The 14,941-nt window shown below is 40.4% G+C and overlaps 1 protein-coding gene across 5 annotated transcripts in view; it reads right to left on the bottom strand.

The window, feature by feature from the left end:
• APP (amyloid beta precursor protein) overlaps positions 1-14,941 on the bottom strand; it is a 208,376-nt gene that overhangs the window by 63,326 nt on the left and 130,109 nt on the right. For 4 of the 5 annotated variants that reach the window (XM_071562894.1, XM_071562914.1, XM_071562875.1 and 1 more), the window contains 3 exons: positions 8,374-8,507; positions 2,310-2,384; positions 1,105-1,263 (listed from right to left, as the gene is read on the bottom strand). In XM_071562894.1, the coding sequence (XP_071418995.1) occupies positions 1,105-1,263; positions 2,310-2,384; positions 8,374-8,507 (368 nt within the window). The remainder of the gene's footprint in view (positions 1-1,104; positions 1,264-2,309; positions 2,385-8,373; positions 8,508-14,941) is intronic. The other variant, XM_071562884.1, reaches the window with a different exon arrangement.

Here is a 14,941-nt window from a genome sequence, read left to right as displayed (position 1 = left end):
AGCTGCATCCCAGCTTGGAACTCACTAATCTGCCCCCTAATGAGCCCAAGCCCTTCACTACCCTCACTGTGGTCAGAGGTTATAAAAAGCCAATCACACTCAGGCCAAATAACATCCTCTGCCAATTCCATACAGAATAGCTTCATCTTCCACAGATTACTACACCGCAAAATTCATGTTAACTCTTCACACAACTACCATGAAGTCTCTCCATGACGCTTTAACCTAAGTAAAAGATTTCCCTTTCACTTGGCATACACAGTAAAAAGAAGAGAGCTTTTCCACCACAGGGTGGAGAAAAAAGTTCAATGATGGTGATAAAGAACTAAGACGATGATCACTTTTCCATGCTCACCAAAAATGCAGGTTTCTCTGCAGAAGGAAATTCTCTTAAAATACGTAATTTAACCAAGTTAGTAATATTGATGTAATTCCCTGTGAGACCAAATTCACTAAAAGACTCAGCAACGCAACAATGTTTTTTCCATCTAGGACATGTTCAAGGTGAGAGGTATATAAAATATTTTACTGCTTTTCCAGTGTGCAGATTCTCTTCTTCTGGAAGTCACTGACCAGTTACTGTGGTATGGAACATAAACATCAGAGACATGGAAGCATTAAAACCTCAAATCCTCATTCTGAAATTAAGTGTTTACACCCACCAAATCAGACAACTTTGAATTGCTAGTGTGCTGTCTTCACACCATCCAACAGTCCTCACTAGATCCTTTACCAAACACTTGAACAGTTCAGCAAACAAAACAGAAAGTCACAACCATCCTCATCTTTAAGCTCCATGTTGACATCCTGCTGTGCATCACTTGAAGGGACACTTCATCATCCTCCAGCAGGATCCGTGAAGAGCTGCAATTTCTGACAGTCAAATCACTTCCACATCATTTGCTTAAGTATCTTTAAGTATGTGTCTATCCATCTGTAGGTATGTATGGGGGGAGCCTGTGTCTGCATTGATGCACTGCTGTAGTAGCTCTTGCATGTGGAACGCCTGCTCCTAGGTGGACTGCACCCGGGCACACCTCCTTTATCCCCAGGACAACCACAGTGACCTTGGCACAGCTGCAGAGGTTGTGGTACCACACTTACCCTGGGTGGCACAGTCTGCAGGGCTGTGATGTAGTTCTCCAGAGCAATGCGGCGACGGTCATTCAGCATCGCTTCCACCCGGGCCATGTGAGTCTCCACCAGCTGCTGTCTTTCGTTTGCTGCTTCTTGTTCCAGAGATTCCACTTGCTCCTGGAAATGCTGAAAAAAACATCCATCACAACAGAAACAGTGAAGACATCAGCAGAGATCAGCAGACGTGAGCACCTCTGTCTCAAACCACCAAAATCTTTCCCCATGTCAATCTGGTCTGCTCCCAGGAACTCTGCCCTGAACACACCTTGTACTTCAGTGAGAACTCCAGTGCCCTCTATTCATGACCACCTGGCCATATTTTATTGATCTAATAAAAATACTCCTGATATCTTCAGAAATCCTTTGTTTGCCCCAAGACAAAGATTCAGCACTAGAGAATTGTGTCTACAGCAGGGTGGAGTTTGACAAGTATACACCTCCATCATCAATGTGAGTTCATGAGCAAACCTACATAGGGAGAAAAAAATGTCCAACCTGAACAGAGTCACTATAATTTCACACAAACTATTCACCAGGAAATAAAACTGAGCCCAAATTTCCTCCAACAGAGGAAAAGACTGACTTGGTAAAATGCACAGAGAGCAAAGCTGTGGGATCCAATCTGGTTCTGAATGTTTCCTTTTTATAGTTGTGCCTTGAAATCATTCCAGTCGTACTGAATAATATCTGACAGTGGGATTCAAGGAGTGTCTGGCTTGTCAGAACTTTTGAATTATAGTATTATTTTGGATAAAATAATTTTTGGCTGAGGGTTTCTTTCAGATAAAACTGATGGTGATCCCTTCCTTTAATCACATTTTCCATCTCTGCTTTGAGCTTAGGTTCTGCAGCTCATATTAGTTTATCATGGCTTAAATTTTGATAGGAGCCCATGGGAACCAAGTTTTCAGATCTCACTGAAGGCATATCTAAACTCCAGTGAAACTCTATCCCTCTGTGCAGTCAAAAGTCCTACACTACTGTTCCAGGGTCTGGCTGTGAAGTACAGACACACTCAGCAGCCACTAACAGCTGGAAGCAAAAACAGCAATAAGAGCAGAGAATAACATTAAATCTCCATGAAAGTAGGTTTTGAAATTACATCACGACCAGCACCCCTTGCATTTTAAGTGGGCCCCAGCTGAAAAGGCTGTGGTTGCGTTTTCCTTTACCTGGATAACGGCTTTCTTGTCAGCTTTTGGTAAGTTCTTCGCTTGGCGTTCTGCCTCTTCCCACTCTCTCATGACCTAACGGAACAAAACAAGGAGTGTGACTTTCCTATTACCCTCTCTTGTCTCAGGGCTTAGCCACAGTCAAGCCCTGCGGCTCCAACAGTCATCGTTTTACATTCCTCTCCTCCTTTTATCTCCATAAAAAAAGCGGTCGCAACATTTAGTGAAGGTAGGATCCTGTTATTAAATTAAACAAAGATGGTACTTCTGTGTCTCAACACCATGCCAAACCCTCACAACTCTGCTGTGAAGCAACACAGACCTCGACCAAGGGAAGTGAACGTCTCCATGGGTGAACACACTGATCCTTTTTCATTTCAGACAAAAAGAAAACTGCTTCTATCTATGTACCTTGGATAAAATGAATGAATTTCAACTCATTCTGTCACCTTTTTTTGGGCATCACAAAATTTTTTAGATTTATTTGGGCTGCATTGCTGGCCTTTGAGTAGGACAGATCAAAAAATGACACATAATTTGTGCTAGTCCACCTAGTTGTCCAGAAATAGAGGTTCTAGCAACACTCCAAGAATTGAATATATATCTCAAGTACAACACTGACAGATAAATAATGCAGGAGAACTTTCAGTACCATGTCTATCAGCAATGTGAGAAGCCACCTTCCCCCATAACAAAGAGCAGTATTTAAATACTCAGGGAATGGTTACTCTTGCTGTCCATAATGTCTGAAACCTTCCTGCGGTCTTGCCTAGGGCTTTTACTCATTTCACACCTAGAGAGCAACCTCCTCAGGTAACATATTTTACACAGGATCAATTTTTCTCACTGAATGCAGTGCGTACCGATAGATGACTTGTTTATGTGCAGGATTAGCACAATGTCCAAAGTTGACAGAAAAAACCTATAAGCAATTACTCACAATGTGCATTTCCTTTCCTTCCTTTCTCAATAAAACACACATTTTCAAAGAATTTAAGAGAAATATTAAAAGCGAATTTTAAAAAAAGTTCAGAATTCACATGCCTTACTGAAATTTTACCAAGACCAATACTAAAGGCAGGAAAAGTAAGACCTGCTGTGCCTCATGTTTGCAAGTTGAGCCTCTTTCACTTAGTTCCTGTTTTAGGCTTCCCAGTTTTCCCACACACTGGACATTGCTAATCAGGCTCTTTGATGGACAGTACTTGTGGTGCCTCAGGGTACCTGGTTGAGTTGTATCTTGAAAAAATCCCACACAAACCTGGGCTCAAAGAAGACTTTTACAAGTCCCACATCTTGAAATGTAATCCCTCTCGGTTCTATATAAAGTTGTAAGCCTTAATGATTGCCCAACACGCTGACACCTGCACTCTAGAATGACTCAACATACAAGATTTTGTTGTCAAGTTTTCATTTTCCTTTTCACCCCAAGCCTTGGAGTGTATCTCAAGACAGCAATAAATTAGTCATGGTGAAAACAGATCAACTCGCTATCAGTGCAATTATTTATCTGGCCTCAATAACAGGCCAAGAGAATGGAGACTTCTCTCTTGAGAAGCTAAAGTGATGCTGAAAATTTTATAGTGAGAAATCGTTTTGCCTGCTTTTGGGCTTCATCAGGGGCATGGTTAGCAGTTATAACCACAGAGATCTGAAGTTAAATACTTAGAAATCAGTGTCTTAATCTCACCTCACTCTTTTACTGGGAACTGTAAGCTGGAACTTAAGTCCCAAGAACTGTACTCCAACCTACTCAACTGGCAGCCTAAAGTACCTCTCTGATTTACATTATCTTTTCATCAGACAATACTCATTGATGTGCAAATCACAGTAAAGCTTTAAGGCAGTAGGAAAACAAAATTTACAAGGAGACATGAAAATTCATTTGCAAGGAGTTGTAGGAAGGAGGTGAGGACAGAGAACATGATGCACAGAGCATTGAAGTTGCAGGTCACCCCCATCAGCCACTATTCCAGTACTTTGGCATAGGAGATTTACTAATTCTCTGACAAAACAGGACTAGATGACATGAACCAACATCACAATTTAGAGCACTGTGATGTGTTCTGGCAAAAACTTATTAATGTTCAGTGTTGCTGTGTATTCAGTGCACATTAAGCATCCATCTCTAAATGGTGTGCTCAGGCCATATGACTGTGAGGGTGGAGAAAACTTACTTCCTGCATATAGGCAGCATCTTTCTAGGACCTGACATGTCACTGGTGCCAGGAGGTGAACTTATAGAGGATTCAGAAACTACAGGATTGAACCAAGTCATAAACTACAATGATGGGCTCAAGTTTGAGTATTGGCCTAAGTTAGCAACTTATGATTTTCTTGTCCCTTTGTGTCTTCAAAAGATGTCTCTGACATCTTCCTAATACTCTTTTTGACTCTGAAAGATCAGTTGATGTTTTTTCAGAACAATGTTTCCCTTGCCATCTTTATCTCCCTTACTAACAATACTGTGGGTAATGTGACAGACGAGGTCTCTCTGCTTGTTTTATTTCTCCAAACTTTTTAAGGCTTGGAGGGGAGGATGATAAACTGACAGCCTACACAGCTAGCTGGGAGGGATGTAAATTATAGGCTTCAGAGTTCAGCTCTGGTGACATGAGAGTGACTGGCTTGTGAAAATAAACCAGAATGAGACAGCAGTTTGCAGAAACAATATTCTTGTCAAGATTGTTGTGTTCTGAGTGCCGATTTTTTGCAAAAGAGAAAACTTCAGTGGTTGGGAGCATTACTGTGTGTATGGCAACCAACTGGAAATATAGCTGCCTTAAAAGCCACACCACCACCAAGAAAACTGCTCTCACTGAAGACCATTGCTTTAGAGAATTATGAGTCACTAAGAAATATGACACAGAGCTACAGAGGAACCCAAAGAGCCAGAAGGGAAGAAAAAATTCCCCACATACATGTGTCCAGAAGAAGGCTTGAACTTGGCCTCTGTGCACTTATATACCTATTCTCCCTCGTTCACAGCACAGACCTATGAAAGACACACAGATTTATGGCTCTTCAAGTGTTGGTAGCTTTGTGCAGAGAAATAGACAACTTCTGATAGAGATTTAAGCAGCAAGCCATTTCAAAGACAAACTACTTCAGAACTCAGGACTTAGTGACTCTTTGAAACTGGGCTGTAGGGAACAACAAGAAGAAAAGAGGCAGTACGGAAAACGTCATTCATTTTCACAAGAGATGCTAAGTACAAAAATCTCATTACACTGAAAGCAGCAGAAGTCACTCCCATTTTTCACACAAGAGCACAGAAGCATATCTGCAAGAGAAGGATTTATGGCAGACATTTGGGTTACAGCAACCAGACAAGCAGAGGTGATTGCCTGAAAGTTGACTTACTGAGAAGGTCAAAGTCATGCCAATAAGGCATCTACCTTTGTCAAGGGCTTTTGTTCACATTAAGGATTGACCTTTTTTCTGGTAATACCATCGTTAAACCTCTCCAAAGAGCCCTGACTGTAACTGAGGGGGGCAATCCTACTAGCCTGACAGTTTTAAGGAAGGAAACAACCTTCCACACACAGCAGTAGAGATGGTGGGATGCAGGGAGTACATAAAGCATTATTATTTAACATCTTTGTTGGGGACCTGAGAAGAAGGATTGAGTGCACTCTCAGAAAAGTGACTACAAGCTCAGTGATGTAGTTGATGCTCTAGAGGGAAGGGATGGCATCCAGTGGGTCTAGACAGGCTTGAGAGGCAGGCCCATGCAAACCTCAAGTTCAACAGAGCCAAGTGTGGATGCTGCACCTAGATTTGGGCAATCTCAAACATCAATACAGGATGGGCAAGCAGTGGACTGAGAGAAGCCCTGCCCAGGAAGCCAAATGTATCCTGGGCTGCATCAAAAGGAGCATAGGCTGCAGGCAGAGGGAGGGGATTCTGTCCCTTTACTCCATCTGCAGTCCACATTCAGCTCTGGGGCCCAACACAAGAAGGACATGGACCCGCCTGAGTGGGTCCAGAGGAGGCCATGCAGATGATGAGAGGACTGGAGCACTTCTCTGTGAGACCAGGGTGAAAGAGCTGGGGTTGTTCAGCCTGGAGAAGAGAAGGCTACAGGAAGATCTTAGAGCAACCTTCCAGTGTCTAAAAGAGGGCTTTCCTAGAAGGCAGGAGAGGAACTTTCTAAATGTAGCTCTAAAAAGTAGTGATGCATTGATAAGACAAGGAGGAATGGCTCTAAACTGACAGAGTGTGTTTAGATATTAGGAAGAAATTCCTTACTGTGAGGGTGGTGCGGCACAACACAGGTTGTCCAGAGAAGTTGTGGATGCCCCATCCCTGGAAGTGTTCAAGGCCAGGTTGGACAGGGTCTTGAGCAACCTGGTCTAGTGGGAGGTGTCCCTGTCCATGGCAGGGGGTTTGGAACTAAATGATCTTTAAAGTCCCTTCAGACCCAAACCATTCTATGATTCTATAGTGCCCCTGGGACTAAAAATCAGCTGAAGACTGATCCAGGATGTTGGAACAAGTGGCATGCAATGACTCAAAAAAAATCTTGAACACAACATCAGCCTTGTTCTGACTGGTTGAGGACTGCAGTATTTTCAGATGTTTGCTTTGGAAATAAACTTCCAAGAAGCAAAACTATTCTAGGAGACAAGGTATCATTAAGTTCCTATCATAAGGACTCTACATGCTATGATTCCAAAAATACTGTAAACAGTCAGAGGAAAAGTAAATTTAAGACACAAGGACGTCACAAGATGTCTGAGGAGAGAAATGTATAAATATACTGTTCCCTTGAGTAAGGTTCAGGATCTAGTTCATCAGGCTATATAGTGGCAACTAATTAAGTAAGGGAGCAGTACAGGAGGTAACAAACTAAAAAGAGAAAGAGGAAAATGGGAATTGAACCAAAAGAGGAAACAAGAACCATTGCATCTTGCTAGAAGTTTGCATAACTTCTCCCTGTTACACGTCAGAGAGTAGCAAACATTTAAAGGTTACGCCTGAATCACTGAATGACTATTCAGTTTGCATGGGAATGGAGCTTTCCTGGTATGGGGGCTGCATTAGTAATTCTTGGGGAAAGCTTAAAACTGTCCAGGCTACAGTGCCAGTACAAAGAAACTTACACTAAGAGCTTAATTTCATTTTAATTCAGACAAATTTTCATTTTTAGAATAACATCCTTAAGCAGAGCTAAAAGTTAATGGATCAGTAACAGACAGAAACACTGAAAATGCATCATAGGAACAAAGTTACAAGGAAAAATTACAGTAAATTAGCTACACAGTAGTGCAACTGAATTATACTACATTTACTTTTTGTGGTTGTCCCATCCTAAAAAAATGTGCACCAGAGGCTTTCCTTTAAATCTCTTATATTGTTTCTTTGTTATTAGAGCAGAACTGTGACCACTTTTTATTGGCACTGCTATTATAAGCCCTATTTCCGAAAGAGTGATAACGCATCTCTTACAGTGTCCAATAGGATTAAAAACAGTGTACAGTTTCAGACTACATAAATCTGTTGGTTAAAAGGAAAGAAAAGGGTTGATTTGGTTTGGATTTTCAGTCAAAAATCACAATTTTTCCGTTCTTTTGGTTTCAGATGCATTTCATGTTACCTTGAGGCTTGAGACCATTAGATGAACGTCTGTGATCCTACATTATCCCAGGGCACAGCCCTCTGTCCGCACACACAGAAAATGAAACTCATCACAAGCTATGTCCCTCAGCAGCCATGAGGGAAGGACAACTAATACAGCAGCCAAATTCTTTACATAGAGACAAGAATAATCTCACAAAACAAACATTCTTCCACAAAGATACGAAGAATTTCTAATTTTTTTGTTTCCTTTTAACCAGCACAAGTAACTAGCAACTTATGATCGGTGGTGACCCAACCCCAAATGTGGGTTAGGCAGATGAATTCTTAGAGTCAAAAATGTAGTAAATGGCGTGTTTACAGCATGGCAAATTGGCAGAGCACTTGGATGAAGCCTTGAGAAGGAAGAAGAAGAAGGATCATGAGCATCTTATGACTTGATAGACAAACTCCCCCATTTAGGAATAAAGAAATCTCCCCTCACCTGAGACATCCTTTCACGATGCTTAGCTTCAAGTCTCTCCTTGGCTTTCTGGAAATGGGCATGTTCATTCTCATCTCCAGGTGTCTCCAGGTATTTGTCAACAGCATCAGGAGTGCTAGCAGCTGTGGTAGGGACTGGGGTAAAATTTAGAGATAGGGAGAGGAAGAGGAGGGGGGAAAAAGCAGAATTTCTACTTTAGTACAGGGAAAATTTAGGTGGACCAAGCTAGAAGCATCTGTTCTAATTCCCACTGAAATAAAGCCATTCATTTAGTCTCAGAGGAAGATATAAAAACATGGTTTAGGTGAACATCTTGCACACAGCAAATACATATAAACACATTCCCCTCCTGCCCCATTTTATAAACCAGGAGACACTTTTCAGAGTGAACAAAGCAATGTTCTTCAAACAGGTTAGATTCCAAGCAAGGAAAAAAAGTCAAGCAATGACTAAAGTTCATCAGCTAGCAGAAAGCCCTTTGTAAAACTATATGCTTTGTACATTAGTTTATTTTTAAAAGGCAAATTGTAACATATAAGTGTGAATGCAAATACATTTTAAAGCACTTACAGATCCCGCAGTACCTAATGAAGTATCTCCAATTCTTCCCTTAGTGACAGTTTGGCCTCGCAGATATTTACTTTATCTCTAACATCTCTGATTAAGGAAACCCCTCACGGATGCTGGAAATAACCATCCAGCTTGCACTAATTGCCAGGCATTCCTGTCAGATAACTGGGTGATACCTGTGACACTGGCAGTGGAAAGATTTGCATCTGGGGCAACTCAGGCAAAGCAAGCAACAATTCCCTCACTACACAGTGACATCCAATAACCCCTGAACTAATTAGAGTAACTTCTGTGGTAGGCCATAACAGCAATTAAAAAACTCTCCAATGACAATCAACTATTTCAACTATATTGCTCCTAAATATTTTATTATACAACTAGTTTCATCTCCCTGCAAAGTTAGTTTAAATATTTTGACAAAGAAACAAAGTATGCTTAGCAGGATTTTTTAAAAAGAACACTCAGTTTGACTACATGAACTTTAGTGAACTTCACTTACAAAGGTAATTCATTTCAATAGATAGACTAAAATGGAAAATCCAGGATACTACGACACCCCAAATGTTTCTCAGTATCTTTAACAAAAGCAAACTTTAACTGGAAGATCAGAAAAAGTAACAGCAACGAATATTTATTACTATTTCCCCCAAAACAATTTCAAATATAAGCATGTCTATGGTACATTGTTTAAAAAAAAAAGTCATCAGAATGTGAAATAAGACATATCCTAAAATGTTAAGAAAAACTTAGTTCCAAATCCATATTTTTTATCCTTAGATGTATAACTCCAAAAGTAAATCAAAATAAAACCATAAAAATGAATAGAAATCCTTTGTATTTTGGCTGCATTCGAACTCTACAAGTTCTCTGCAATAGGCATAAATGGTTTTGAGTGTTTCTGGTATAATCTGCATAGTGGATTTTCTACGTTACTCAGTGGATCAATGCAAAGGCCTTGCTTGCCTCAAAACAAAAAATAGTAATTATCTACAAGCAAATAAAAAAAAGATCTAATTGGGAAGTCTTAGGCAGTGCAAGTCACCACTCCACCCACCATTATTAGTTGGTTATAAATATTTAATTACAAAATTACATTTTGTAAAATGGTAAACTTTGTTACTGACATGCTGTAACAATCAAACAGGAACAAATAACCTTCTAGACAAGTCACAAAATAGGATGCAACTCATCAGTGGTTACTCTTACAACCTCAGATGGCTTAAAGTCTACAATGTGTTATAGAAAAATAAATTTTTTCTTGCTTTTTTGAAACTCTTAACCAGAACAACCCATCTTGAAGGACAACCTTGTTTGTGCTGGGATCCAGCGTTGCGTGCCAGAAAGGCTACAGACAGTATAAGCAAATAAAAGAAAAAAAAAAGAAAAAAAAAGAAAAAAAAGAAAAAAAGAAAAAAAGAAAAAAAGAAAAAAATCACCCAAAGCTCAGACTGAATGGAAACATTTCTGTAATGCTCAGTTCTATATGTCTTTGCCTTTTAATCTCTCAAATACCAAATCAATTTAATCTCCATCCTTCCTGAAGCTGTAAATAAGCATTGTGCATTTTAATTCCATTTAGAAAATGAAGAGGAAATTTTATTTCAAATCAAGAAGGAATTTAAGACTGTCAGACTGAGCAAAGGCCATCCCTTCCAGGGACTCCCCCAACACCCTCAGGCAAGAGCAGGGAATATTCTTTTGCAATGTTTATCTAACCTTGCTGGATTTTATTTCCATGGCTCTGATTTTATTTCTTTTCCCCAAAAAACTTGCATGAGGTTTAACACTCACACTGTGGTGTGGCAGTGAGTTCCATGGTTCAATCAGTCTCTGTGCGAAGAGGATTCTGCTCTCCCTCACTCTCCTCTCTCTGTCTCTTGACACACAGAAGGGTTCAGACTGGGAGGATGAGATAGGGCAGAGCTCTAGCACACTCACCATCCTTCTCCATCTTTTTCTAACTCTACTAAGTTGTGCAAATGTAACTGGGGAGAAGTGGTGATCTAAACAACTGTCCAATAAATTATGCAGATCTAACCTTTAATTTATTGAACAGGAAAAAAGGTCACCAGCATTTGCACTGAGCTCAGTTAAGCCACCTCTGTCTTCAAGGTTTGATATTCAAAAACTCCCACCTCACACATACAGCCCTGACAGCCCAGATTTTCAGACAGTATCCTTACTTTTCACCAAAATGCTTGGTGCTGTGATTCTGAACAGGTGAGAGCAGCAGGTGCTGAGAACTGGAAAACCTGATTTCAGTGCCTGGTGCAGGGGATGTCAGAGGACCAAGACCCCTCCAAAACCTGTGCTAAATCAAACAGCAACTGGGCATTAAATGCCTCAGATCTGGATGCCCAGGATAGCCAGGCTCTGTCTAGCAGCAGGGATAGGATGAGGGCAGGACATCAATATTTGATAGCAACGCACTCTCCCCAAGCTGATGCTGACCAGGGTAGCACTGATGAAGTGCAGCACTGCAGAAAAGGGGAGAGCTAGTAAACCTGACCTTGAGCAAAAGGCTGCTGTAAGGACATACAGGGCTCTCCACTACCTGCTCCCAAAAAGGAAAGAGGCATGAGAACTCATGGGAGCTTGGGAGACCTGTCTCCTGGTAAGACAGTACATTCACCCACCAGGTGACTACTAATCTGATTTAGAAAATCTCCTGAGAAAAAGATGCCTGACAACAACTTTACTGGAAAGAAGCAATTGAGCTCTGATGGCTGGAAACAGAAGTTAGGCAGAAATGGGATTTCATCCTAACAATGACCAGCTACTGGCACCTCAGGAAAAAAAGAGTTACAAGAACACTGAGCTTTCCTTCTGCATAAAGCAGAAACTTTGCAAAATTTCTTCAGGGTTGTTGGCACAAAACTCTATCCTTTGCAACCCAATACATTTGGGACCTCTGTTTATAGATGTTTTCCAATAGTAAATTTAGAACATTTGGTTGTAAATCAGTTAAATGTAAGGATTCCTTAAAAACCTGCAGCCTGATCTCATTCCATGACCCCACCTGCTCTCAAAAGGATGCACTGCCTTGATTTATAAGGTAACTCATTCTACTGTTGCCTAGAGACTGATCAAAAAGTATGTGTTGTCAGACGTGAAAGAAATGCAGCATCAGCAACATTTTCTTCACACTTGCACCCATTTTACCTGACAATTCCCAAACAGATTTTTTAAAAAATTTTTTATTAGACTTTAAAATCTTAACTTTCCTGGACACACAATACAAATTTAATAATACAGCCAAATTGTGCTCTACACATTCCGTTATTTAACAACAATTCTCACATTATCAGAAGACCAAGAAAGACCAAAAGCAAAAAATACAAGAATATGTCGCCCAGATCCTGTTTTACTATTCCGCATAAAAACAAACAATCCGTCTCAGCATCTCCAGTGAAAGAAAAAGCAGTCGTTTACCAATCCCATGTAAGTGAAAGGATCAGTTGATGGATGTCCCTTTTCTGAATGACATTGGCTGTTGCATATGAGAACCATTTGGAATGAGAGCCCAACTACAATATGGTATTAAGTGGATGCATTCATTGCCTCTGAATTCCACATACAGAACAGCCTCATTAACGAAGGATTAAGATCAAAGCTTTCAGTTGTTGACTAAGATCACAACTAATTACAGCACTTATGACAATCACAAGTACAAAGGAATATCTTCAGTGAGAAGGGTTTCTATTATTGCTGCTGTTGCCTCATGAAATGAGCTGTGATTACAAGGTGGGATCCCCCTGCTTCTGTGAACAAGCTACGCCTCTTACAGCAGGGTGGCAGAGCCAGTGAGCAGAATCTAAATAAGGGGAAAGGAAAATAACGATCACCTTTTTATCACAAACCAGAAAAACTACAGGCTGAATGATACAAGACAAACGAAGGCTGGAAAAGGTTTATCTAAGCCTGTAGCAAATCAGCATTATTTTAAATGTAGGGAAAAGGATGTCCCAGGATGCATTTTTACTTAAGAAGTTGTTACATTTAATACAATTGAATTGTTTAGAGAGACGTGTGTGTTGAACTGTTATGCTTTCTATCAACCTTGGGGCACAGAACACCGTGTCCTTACACACAACATACAGTCTACTGCACTACACAGACAACCAGTCTCACTCTTTGCACTGTAACCTGGAGGACCAGCAGGCATTCCTTTTCACTTGTATTACTTTCTCTTCACACACACTTTCACCAAGACTGCTCTCTGAGCACCATCTAAAACTAAGGGGAGGACAGAGTTCCTTGTGAGAATGAAAACCAGATGTGCCTCCAGTTTTAGTATTTTAGCTTTAAGTAGCAGGTTGCTGCTGCTGGATTTTTAGGGTTTTGGGGGGCAAATAGACAGCACTGCTGTGCTCCAAGTGTTGGCAGCACCCCTGGACTGGCAAGACTTCTGGGAGCCACACCTTTTGCTCATAACTCCCCAGTGCATGTCCCTGCCTGGAAGCTCCCTGCAAAGCAATGAACTGTGCTGATCACAATCAGAGCCTGGCACTCCTGTCCTTCAGGCCACTCAAATCCAGCTGCACTTTTTAACTTTCAGCAAAGATGATCAATAACGCAAACTTTCATTAAGTTATTCACTGTTATTAAGGCTCATCCATTTCAAGTACATATTTATCACTCAGCCTGGTCATGCAACAATTCAGCTGTGTTTTATTTATCTGACAATCATCTTTAAGACATTCAAAAAGTCTTTTAGAGAAAAGTGTTCTTCATAAAAACTGATCCGTTCTGACTACAATGGTGAGGACTCTGAGAAGACAAAACATGGATTAACAGACCAGATAAAACCAAATACATTATTCAGCCAGAACAAAATACATGTGTGTTGGTACTGAGTTATGAAAATAAGCCCCCTGTAGCAGGAGTGGTTGTACGCTCAGGGATAACATCTGAAGCAGTAAAAAGAATCACCAGTTTTGAGACCTGGACTTCTCCACCTCCAATTTCAAGCTGCTTCTCAGCTTCCAAAATTTTGTTAGATTAGATGAATGTTTCTAAAGCGAAGTAGAAAGCACATAGTTTAAAGCATTCTACTGGTGTAATTGTAAGAGATTTCGGGCACAGGTAATGTGAAGAGTTAACACATAAAATAGGACGCAGTGCTTCAGAGGGATGCCCTTTCTATTAATAAGAGTCGGCTTATCTCATTGTTTTAATTACCCATCAAGGCTAAACTACTTGCCATAAAAGCCAGCACATATTTTCTGCAATATTTCATAACTTGCATTAGTATTCTAGGAATAATCACAGGTCAGTGTAGCAACCTGGGCCTGAAAATGATTATAATTGAGTGTTTTGAGAAGGAGAAATCACATGTTTAGAAGTTACATTCTGTCTTTAACTTTACTCTGCAAAGACTGATTCTATTGTCCTTGAATGTTATAATTTAAGTAGTTGGTATGGCATCAAACAACATGCAGCTTGAAAGACAGTTGAGTAAAATCCCTCACAGAGACTTCTTGGAGAAAAAAACCAAAACACCCAGAAAAACATACCATACTCCTATCATTCCTCATCTACTGCGTGATTAAAGTTGATACTTGCCATCTAAACTAGATTTAAGTTCAATTTTCACATATAAAAATCCTTCTGTGTAAGATATATTACCCACCCATGCACATCCAGATAAAACCTGGCAATCAGGATTTCATTGCATGTCCATGAATGCAACTTCCTCTTCACCAACCCTGATAAGCATATCAACATGCATCACATCCATTAATGGCTCAGATCAGATGCCTCCAAGGTCTTTGAGTCACTGCATGCCTGCGAGGAGGCCCTCAGAGCTAATTTTCTTCAAGCATCTTTGCAATACTCTGCTGCACGGTCATTCTTTTTCAGCTTGTCATTGTAATTATATTTAGGAGATTTATGAGGATAAAAAAATCCCATCAAACTTTTCACCTGTTGCATCAAAGAAGAAATACAAGACAGAAGTATTTTCCTGAACATGACTTCTGCCAAGGTAGTAAGTCAG

The sequence above is a fragment of the Pithys albifrons genome, chromosome 1 (assembly GCF_047495875.1).
Source record: "Pithys albifrons albifrons isolate INPA30051 chromosome 1, PitAlb_v1, whole genome shotgun sequence".
Lineage (NCBI taxonomy): Eukaryota > Metazoa > Chordata > Aves > Passeriformes > Thamnophilidae > Pithys > Pithys albifrons.
This window is presented reverse-complemented; position numbering and strand designations above follow the sequence as displayed.